Source organism: Oreochromis aureus, linkage group 18, assembly GCF_013358895.1.
Source record: "Oreochromis aureus strain Israel breed Guangdong linkage group 18, ZZ_aureus, whole genome shotgun sequence".
NCBI lineage: Eukaryota > Metazoa > Chordata > Actinopteri > Cichliformes > Cichlidae > Oreochromis > Oreochromis aureus.
The window spans coordinates 36541585-36551457 of NC_052959.1; the positions used below are offsets into that span (position 1 = coordinate 36541585).

Here is a 9873-nt window from a genome sequence, read left to right on the forward strand (position 1 = left end):
GAGGCAAGCTCTCTCAATGGTTTCTCGGCTGATAATGGCCCACACCCTTTTTCACGCTTTCAATAGTGGGTCAACGACCCTCTTAAGGGACAACTCTCACTGGGCACCAATTGGTTTTAGAATTGAAAAAGCTTCTTGGATGAAATGTGAAACTTACAGAAGTCCACTCGCTTTCTCTCCAACTCTGTAAGGCCTTTATCCAGGAGAATCCTGGAAAGAAAGGCAGGTGGGAACCTGCAGTCTGTAAAATTAAATGTTGAATAACCAGATATTTTAGAAGAAAACTTTATTTATACAGCTTTCACATCATGTTAACCACATTTTTTTCCAATTTATTAGTATCACCTCCAAACCCCGAAACATCTTTAGGAAAGGTTAAAAAAAAAAGAGAAAAATTTCCTGCAGTTACAAATACTAACAAAACACACAGTGGAAGAAGACTTTTCCACAAGACTCAGGTGAAAAAAAGATGGAGTGATGAGGGAAAGAAGGTAAACATTAAGGTAAAAATAATAAAACTTGATGATAAAAACTGGAAGAGCTGCTTCATTTCAAGATAAAATATATTTAGGAACCTAGCACAAATATATCACAAACACATAAGAGAACATTTAGCGAGATTAAACAAGTGCAAAGGGAATATTTCAAAATTAAGACAAAAGACAAAGTAGGCATCAGATCAAGATAAACAGAGATTACATAGAACTTACTGAGAGTGAACGAAAGACAAGAAAGGAAGTATATTTCTTTCTTGTCTTTCGTTGGGTCGACCTTACAATATAAAGCACCTTGAGGCGACTGTTGTTGTGATTTGGTGCTATATAAATAAAATTGAATTGAACTGAATAGATGTTATTTGACAGACCACATATAATGTGACATGCAATAAACTCACATGATCAAGACAAGACACTTCTGAGCTCTCTTTACTCCACCTGTAACATAAACATTATTTTTACTGACCGACAGAAGAATACAGCGTTTCAAACGGACTACAACTTCTCAGCTGTGTGAGTTTTTTTGTGCCGAGACAAGTGACTTTTTTGACTAAAGTTTTTCCCACATATTTCACAATGATAAGGTTTCTCCCCAGTGTGGATTTTCTTGTGAGCATACAGAACACTGCTTTGACTGAAACTTTTCCCACATGTTTCACAAGAATATGGTTTCTCACCAGTGTGAGTTTTCTTGTGGCGAGACAAGTGACCAGCTTGCCGAAAACTTTTCCCACAGATGTCACAATGATACGGCTTCTCGCCTGTGTGGGTTTTCTTGTGGAGATACAGAGCACTGCTTTGACCGAAACGTTTCCTGCATATTTCACATGAATATGGTTTCTCACCTGAGTGAGTGGTGATGTGGTAAGACAAACTATTTTTAGCACTGAAACTTTTCCCACATGTTTCACAACAATACGGTTTCTCTCCTGTGTGAGCGGTGATGTGACGAGCCAAACTGCGTTTTATACTGAAACGTTTCCCACATGTTTCACAAGAATATGGTTTTTCACCTGTGTGGATTCTCATGTGCATAGACAAGTGATACCTTCTCACAAAAATTTTACGACATATTTTGCACACGTAGAGTTTCACATTGTTTTGTATCATGTGATGCTTCTTTCCCTGGGACATACTGAAAGTGTCATTACACTGGCTCACTGAAATCGGCAAGCTGAGCTGGTAAGTTTCCTTTCCCTGATGTCCCTTCTTTGGCTTTGACCCTGCATCTTCAGTTAACCCCGACTCTTCTTGCTTGCTCGTTTCTTGATCTCTGCTTTCAGTTTCAGGAGAGTCATCACAGAGGAGCTGCTCGCTATCTGTTTCTGAGTCGCTGTGGTCACTTTCCTCACAAGTAGCTGTTAGCATAAAGGTATCGGTCCCGTCCTCAAGCAAAAGTTGTCCTTGTGGTTCCTCCTGGCCCAGACTGGGGTTCCTCTCTGGATTACTGAACTGCTGCTCTTGGAGAACCTCCTTCATGTTCTGGTGATGTGGGAGTTCTGAAATGACAAAAGTGATACAAGAAAAGGGTAAGTATACTCACAATTGTCATAATTTTCATAAATGGTGATCCAGTTGTAGGTCTTGAAGGTGGGGGTGGTGGAGCCTGACCCAGCTTTGCTGTTATGTGTAGCTGTTACAGCCCACATAACAGCAAAGTGTTATCTGAGATGGGGTGTAACACAAAGTGAAAAAAAATATTAACCACCTCATAGTTAACGTCAGTAAAACAATTTATTTTACAATTAATGCAAACGAACCAATTAGGACCAAATAAAACAGGGAAGCTCCGAGCGTCAGGGTCTCGAAGCCAAAACAACAAACAAATCGCCCCTTTCTGGCTAATAAACAAAACTAAGAGACAGTCTGTAAGAAAACAAAGTACAATGGCCGAGCTCACTGCCTCAGCCCGGAACAGGAGAAAAGGCTGAAACAAAAATGTCACAGAGCCCCAACATGCTTCCGCTGTGGATCACTACAGTTACCTTTACTCACAAAAACAAAGTCACACCAAGCTTCACAGGGTTTACACAGCTACAGCCTGCTGCCCAAATCACTGCAGCTCAAAGCCAGGGAAAAGGGAAAAAGGGGGCGTGGCACTTGAGATGGCGGTCTTTATGCAGTGGCTGACGAGCTGCAACACATCACCTCCGGTTATGAGGCAGACCCTAAAGGTCAGAGACTGTAACAACAGCTTACGCACTGAAGTGTGGCTGGTCAAGCTCCCCCAGCAGGAGGAGTTTAACATTCAGCCTTTATGCAGAGCTTAAAATGCGTATTATATGTCCTGAACACACACAACAGTGAGGACCCGGGCTCAGGAACCCAAGGGGATACAGGGACCCCCATCCCTGCCTGGCGCCTCTCACTGAGGGCACCTCCAGACTGGAACAGACTCCAGTCCATCTCCAGGAGGATTTTTCCAAAGCCCAAGTCGTGCATTGAGATGGACCTGACTATATCAAACCGGTCTCTGTTAACCTAATGCACAAGCTCCGGCCCCTTCTCACCAAAGAGATGACCTTCCATGACCTAATAGCCAGCCTCGATGGCTAGGGATCGGACCACCAAGGCCTTGACCGCCGACCGACACAACCTGAATGAAGTTAAAGCAGCAGTCCCACCAGGTCTGATTAGCTTGTGGAGCTGTGGAGACTTTGGTGATAATTGGTAAAGGTTTGGTTAGGCAGAGGAGCCAGACTCTCAATCATCCTCAAGCACAGGGGGTTCAGGACTCAGGAATAATGAAAACGTACTGATGGGCACCAGTGCTCCTCCTCAGACTCCTCGCAGATACGCGTATGTTATCAATTTCAAAATCCTGCATCTCCTTGTTGTTAAGTTATCACTTTTATAAGATATTCAGAAAACTTGAACTCTGACCTTGAGGTCAAGGTCACTGGGATTTTAGTAGGGATGGGAACTGATAAGAATTTAGAGATTCTGATTCCTTATCAATTTTCCTCGTTCCTTGTTAGCAGTATAATGCAGCTGTTTCTGTCCTGGAGCAGTCTCCCCTTTACCATCACGCTCTCATCCTTTTTCCTATAAAAATAAAAGTAAGGTCCCTGTCCACGCTGGAGACAGCGCCACTATTTTCCTCCTCCGACACACAAACTGAAATCAGCTGATCGTAGCGAGAGTGCAAGACCGATAAGCGGGATCAATAGATAGGCATACTAATGATTCCAAGGAATTGGAGTACTGGGAACCGGTTCTTGATTCCCATCCCTAGATTTTAGCAGCTGGACCTACGGCATTTGAAAATCCAACTTCACTTTATTCTCCTTATTTAGACTCTTTTTCTCCAATTGATCTTTCTGAGTTAACTTCAATAATTAATTCCTCCAAACCATCAACGTGTCTTTTAGACCCCATTCCTACAAAACTGCTCAAAGAAGTCCTGCCATTAATTAATTCTTCGATCTTAAATATGATCAGCCTATCTCTAATAATCGGCTATGTACCACAGGCCTTCAAGCTGGCTGTAGTTAAACCTTTACTTAAAAAGCCATCTCTGTACCTAGGGAAGTTACCCAACTGTTCTATCCTTGCAGCTGCAGAAAGGTGCGATGAAGAAGGCACCTAAGAAGTACAGCAAGATGTCCATATCTGAATCCTTGGAAACTGCCAAGCAAAGACTCTTTGAAGAGGTACACCAGAGAGAAGCACGCAGGAGAATAAACCAGCTGTTCTCCACAGGACCATCCAAGGTGTACTCTCAGTGGCAGGGGAACAGGACTCCCACCAAGGCTGCTGACGGAGCAATACTGGAAGAGCATATGGGAGCATCAGTGGCTAGTGGATCTGAGAGCAGACCACAGTGAACCCCCTGAACAGGGTCCAGTAATAATCACAGGGGCAGACATCCAAGAAAGGGTCTCCAGTATGAAGAGTTGGACAGCACCAGGCCCCGACATGGTTCACGCCTACTGGCTGAAGAAGCTGACTGCACTCCACGAACGTCTGGCAGCACGAATGAACCAGCTGCTAGTTGACAAGAGACACCCGGAATGGCTAACCAAAGGTCGGACGGTCCTGATCCCCAAGGACCCCAAGAAGGGACCGGTCCCATCCAACTACCGACCAATAACCTGTCTCAGTACTACATGGAAGCTCCTGTCAGGCATCATATCGGCTAAGATGAACAGGCACATGGGTCAATACATGAGCGGGGCACAGAAAGGGATTGGCAGCAATACCAGAGGCGCAAAACACCAGCTACTGGTAGACAGAACAGTCAGCCGAGACTGCAAGACCAGACTGACCAACCTGTGCACTGCCTGGATTGATTACAAGAAGGCCTATGACTCAATGCCCCACTGCTGGATACTGGAATGCCTAGAATTGTACAAGATCAACAGGACCCTAAGAGCCTTCATCAGGAACTCAATGGGGATGTGGCGTGCACAACACTAGAGGCCAACTCCAAGCCCATAGCACAAGTCACCATCAAGTGCGGGATCTACCAAGGAGATGCTCTGTCCCCACTGCTGTTCTGCATAGGCCTGAACCCCTCAGTGAGATCATTAACAAGACTGGCTACGGATACCGACTACGGAACGGAGCAGTTGTCAGCCACCTCCTGTACATGGATGACATCAAGCTGTATGCCAAGAGTGAACAAGACATCGAGTCACTGATCCACACTACCAGGCTATACAGCAATGACATCGGGATGTCATTCGGGCTGGAGAAGTGTAGTCGGATGGTAACAAAGAGAGGGAAGGTAGTCAGAACTGAGGGGATCGAACTACCAGAAGGCAACATTGCAGACATAGAGGACAGTTACAAGTACCTGGGGATCCCACAGGCGAATGGGAACCATGAAGAGGCCGCTAGGAAAGCTGCAACCACCAAGTACCTGCAGAGGGTCAGGCAAGTCCTGAGGAGTCAGCTGAACGGTAAGAACAAGATCCGGGCCATCAACACCTACGCCCTGCCCGTGATCAGGTACCCTGCTGGGGTAATAAGCATCAAGACAAGAAAGCTCCTTACCATGCATGGAGGGTTTCACCCCAAGTCCAGCACCCTGAGGCTGTACGCTAAGCGGAAGGAAGGGGGCCGGGGACTGGTGAGTGTCAGCACCACAGTCCAGGATGAGACAACGAACATCCACGAATACATCACAAAGATGGCCCCAACTAACAGCGTGCTCAGTGAATATCTCAGGCAGCAGAAACCCAAGAATGAGGAGGAAGAGGAGGCATCATCATGGAAGGACAGGCCCTCTTAGAAGCTGCAGAAGTACCAAGGGCTCAGAGAAAATGTGGACGGTGAAGGTAACAGTGGTCCCAGTGGGAATTGCAGCACTAGGTGCAGTGACTCCCAAGCTAGGTGAGTGGGTCCAGCAGATCCAGGAACAACATCGGAGATCGGCAAGGTGACAACAACATCCCACCAGCCTTTTATGGCTGAGAGGCAAAAACTATTAGAGAACAAAGATTATGTGTGACACTGTCATTCTGAAGGAGCTGGAAAACTAGTAAAACCTACCAGGAGGACTCGAGTTTGTGAAGAGTTTTCAGTATCAAAGTAATTCAGCAACAGTTATGAGAACATCCAGAGACACAAAAAGAAAGCAGCCATCGTTAGACTGACCTCACACAGTCACTGGTGAAGGAGCGGCTCACTTTAAACCTGAAAGCTCTTCTTTGACCCCTGAAAACACGTCACTGCTTTTCCAGCTAATTTTTCCCTGCAGATATTTCTGGTCCTCAGCTGTCTGGACGCCTCTGGACAGTGAAATGACCACATTCAGTCAAACTGGGCTCACACTTCATGAGAACACAACTTCTCACCTGATGCTCCATACTTGTTTCCTCGTTGATCCTGGCTCTCACCTCCAGCAGAGCTTGGAGAGAGGAGCTGCTCCCCGTCTCCTCCTGGTTCACTGTGCTCTCCTTCCTCAGCAGCAGTCACCATGAAGGTATCCGTCTCCTCCTTCAGTCCCAGCTGCTCTCCCTCCTGACTGCTGCACAGTTCCTCCTGTTCCTCTTTAATCTGTGGAGGTTCTGGTTCCTCCTGGTCCACACTGGAGCTCCTCTCCTGGTTCCAGAGCTGCTGCTCAGGGAGAACCTCCTCCTCCTTACAGACGTGCTGCTGTCTGAGGTCTGGAAGGACAAAGAGGATTCAGGACACAGACACTCTCTGTACTTTTAAGACTATCCAGCCCTGAGTATCAGCTTTTAACAATGCTTACAGTTAGGCCTGGATCAGGTGACCCTGAATGCTGCCTTAGTTACCATGCAACAGTCCATCAGTTACCATGGCGATGTACGCAGTACCTTTGTAACACTTAAAACTAGGAACCTTCCTGGTGACGAATTCAGTGAAACGAGGAGACCAAGCGATGAATCCAAAACTAAGAAGCACTCAGACATGGAGAACACGTTAAAGCTAATATGAAGGCATATTAACTGCACTTAAATATGACGTGAAAGCTACAAACCACAAAACACGTCTTATTAAACTGTGACAGACTACGATGTGAAAACTGAATTGATGGCTCACGACACAGCGTGGAGCTGTTTGGAAACTCCACCGCTTCGTCTAAAATAACAATAAATCATGCAGACGTTTTCTACTGTTCGTCTGAAGTCGGGTGGCGGGGGCAGCAGGGCAGCTCGGACCTCGCTTTCACCGCCTCCTCCTGCGTATCTGGGGAGACGTGGAGGCGTTCCAGGCCTCAGAGAGATGGGACCTCTCCGGCGTGTCGACTGCAGGGCCTCCTACAGGTAGGAGACGCCCAGTCAGAACACCTCACCCGGGAGCCGACAGCCTTAGCCGTCTCCTTTCACTGTGGAGGAGCAGCGGCCCCGGATGACTGAACTGCTCGCCCGACCACGGCGGCGGAGCCTGTCCATTTGCACCGCTTGTATATGCGATCGCATTCTGTTCACAGAAACATCAGGCGATTCTTAACAGCGATGCGCCATCTGGTGGCAGATGGCTGCAGAACATTAGGACACAATACTTTAACGACATCAGTTATTACAATTGTAGCAATCAGATTAAACGACTCGTCTGGTACCGACTAGTAACAACAGCGACGAGTGGTCGAGTAGTCACGCACACGTCCCACCTTCTGTCCTCCTGAAACATCTCTGCAGCTTTAATGTCCTGCAGAGCTGTGATTAGGATCCTCCTCAGAGTGACACTCACCTGTCCTGTGCAGCTTGATTTGGGGTTTCCAGGTGATATCCAGCAGTCTGCGCTGACGCTCCATCTCTTCCTCGTACTGCACAGGATCATTATGAACTTCAGGCTCCTCCTTCAGTCCCAGCTGCTCTCCCTCCTGACTGCTGCACAGTTCCTCCTGTTCCTCTTTAATCTGTGGAGGTTCTGGTTCCTCCTGCTCCACACTGGAGCTCCTCTCCTGGTTCCAGAGCTGCTGCTCAGGGAGAACCTCCCCCTCCTCCTCCTCCTCACAAACCTGCTGCTGTGGGACGTCTGGAGCAACAGAAGAAAGAAGTCACAACCACAGAAACATTAACAGGACTTTACAGCATGACTGCGTCGCTCATGTGTGTGAGAGTTCAGCACATCTTTACATGTTTTATATAAAAGCGAGTATAAATACACGCGGAGCAGCTTTGTCTGTAACACGTTTATTTATTAAAGTGAGAGTCAAAGGTCGCCAACATGTCCTCCCTGAGCCTCCCACAACCCACGAGCACCTCCACCATCCACTCACGCCACTCTGATGTCATCACACATCTACCTGCACGCTATCTCAGACTGTGTGTGTGTGTGACGACCTGCTGCAGGTACGATGGAGAGCGCAAACAGAAGCCAAAAGGCAGAACTAAAGTCTCCAAACCAGGTTTTTCCCACGCAGAGAATTAATGCATCATTCACTGAAACACACACAAACAGCCTGAAGCCCAAAGACCTGCGACCTCTGGAGGAAAGCCCTCATCATAATAAACACACACGTGCGGAGGAGGCATTTTTCTCTGCCTTGGATCTGACTTGCATGAGTCGCATGACGACCATTAACCAATGTTCGCCCTCGGTGGCAGAGCGCGCTGGTTACGAGCTTGCAGAGAGCACGTGCACGTTTTCCTGCCTGGCTGATGTGGAGCTGCAGGGGAAACACATGTAATATGCATATCCACATATCAGATCCACACTGGGTTTTAAAGAAATGACATTAAAAACTGATTGTATTTGATTTGCATTTCAGATACGACAACATTTTACAGCAGCAACATTATTGTATCTCTACAGTTTAAACATTGAATCATCTTTCTGCCTGCACAGACAAACTGACTCATCATAAATACATGATTTTACATTTATTACTTTATTATTACAGCACTAGGAATAAACAATAAGGGATTCTGGATCAGCGCCATGATGCAAACTTGTGGCTACAGTATATACAGTATACTGGTGTGTGTGTGTGTGTGTGTGTGCCATGACCATCCCTACATATATTCCGGTTTCAGTTTATTTCCCACAGTTTTCTAATCTTTATGTTTCCGAGTGCTGTCACCAACCTTTGCATGTTATTGTCTGACAGCTCCCATCTGCCCCTGTGGACTCAGATCAACACAGCCCTGCCCTCCAACATTGTACCCACCAGGTAAAACACACCTGATGACAGTGATACAGTGTGATCTGATTCATATTAGAGTCTTGATGAATGTGTGTTGTTGTTCTTCAGCCTGGGTCTATGTGCCCTCGAGCACCCGCCCCTCAAACATCTCTGCACGGCCCTGGCTGTGATTAGGATCCTCCCTCAGAGGGACACTCACCTGTCCTGTGCAGCTTGATTTGGGGTTTCCAGGTGATATCCAGCAGTCTGCGCTGACGGTCGATCTCTTCCTCGTACTGGACGATCGTTTTTTCAAACTCCAAGAATATTTGTTCAGCAGCAGCAGTTAGTCGCTCGTTGATAAACTCTCTCAGATACTGAACTGAAGGCATTGTTACTGCCACAGCTCACACACTCGGCTCTCACACACTCGGCTCACACACTCGGCTCACACACTCGGCTCACACACACTCGGCTCACACACTCGGCTCACACACACACTCGGCTCACACACACTCGGCTCACACACACTCGGCTCTCACACACACTCGGCTCACACACACTCGGCTCACACACACTCGGCTCTCACACACTCGGCTCACACACACTCGGCTCACACACTCGGCTCTCACACACACTCGGCTCACACACACTCGGCTCACACACTCGGCTCACACACACTCGGCTCTCACACTCGGCTCTCACACACACTCGGCTCTCACAACAACAACACTGGCACTGTTTCCTCTTCACTTCCGCTTCGTGTCACAGCGAAGCTCTCCTGGTGGACGGAAACCCGCCACCTGCTGGTGAGGAGTGTAACAGCAACAACGT

At 47.3% G+C, this 9873-nt stretch overlaps 1 protein-coding gene across 3 annotated transcripts; it reads right to left on the reverse strand.

Moving 5' to 3' along the window:
• Window positions 1-285: 285 nt before the first annotated feature.
• LOC116319361 (zinc finger protein 239-like) lies at window positions 286-9571 on the reverse strand. 3 transcript variants are annotated; one of them, XM_039602443.1, is made up of 5 exons: window positions 9260-9566; window positions 7662-7949; window positions 6341-6610; window positions 6099-6232; window positions 1867-1996 (listed from the first exon to the last, which is right to left on the reverse strand). In XM_039602443.1, exons 1-4 carry the CDS (start codon window positions 9429-9431, stop codon window positions 6132-6134), a joined length of 831 nt encoding a protein of 276 aa, XP_039458377.1. In that variant the 5' UTR covers window positions 9432-9566; the 3' UTR covers window positions 1867-1996; window positions 6099-6131. The 3 variants fall into 3 exon arrangements, with proteins under 3 accessions (XP_039458375.1, XP_039458376.1, XP_039458377.1); XM_039602441.1 differs by lacking the exon at window positions 6099-6232 and having other exon boundaries at window positions 286-1996; window positions 6299-6610; window positions 9260-9571; XM_039602442.1 differs by lacking the exons at window positions 6341-6610; window positions 7662-7949; window positions 9260-9566 and having other exon boundaries at window positions 286-1996; window positions 6099-6223.
• Window positions 9572-9873: the final 302 nt, after the last annotated feature.

Excerpts from the sequence above, each read along its gene's own strand:
- LOC116319361 (XM_039602441.1), bottom strand. The coding sequence starts at position 9,431 with ATGCCTTCAGTTCAGTATCTGAGAGAGTTTATCAACGAGCGACTAACT. Across the intron at positions 6,611-7,661 it reads AATCAAGCTGCACAGGACAG|ACCTCAGACAGCAGCACGTC; the intron begins GTGAGTGTCACT and ends TTGTCCTTCCAG. Across the intron at positions 1,997-6,298 it reads AAACAAGTATGGAGCATCAG|AACTCCCACATCACCAGAAC; the intron begins GTGAGAAGTTGT and ends TTGTCATTTCAG.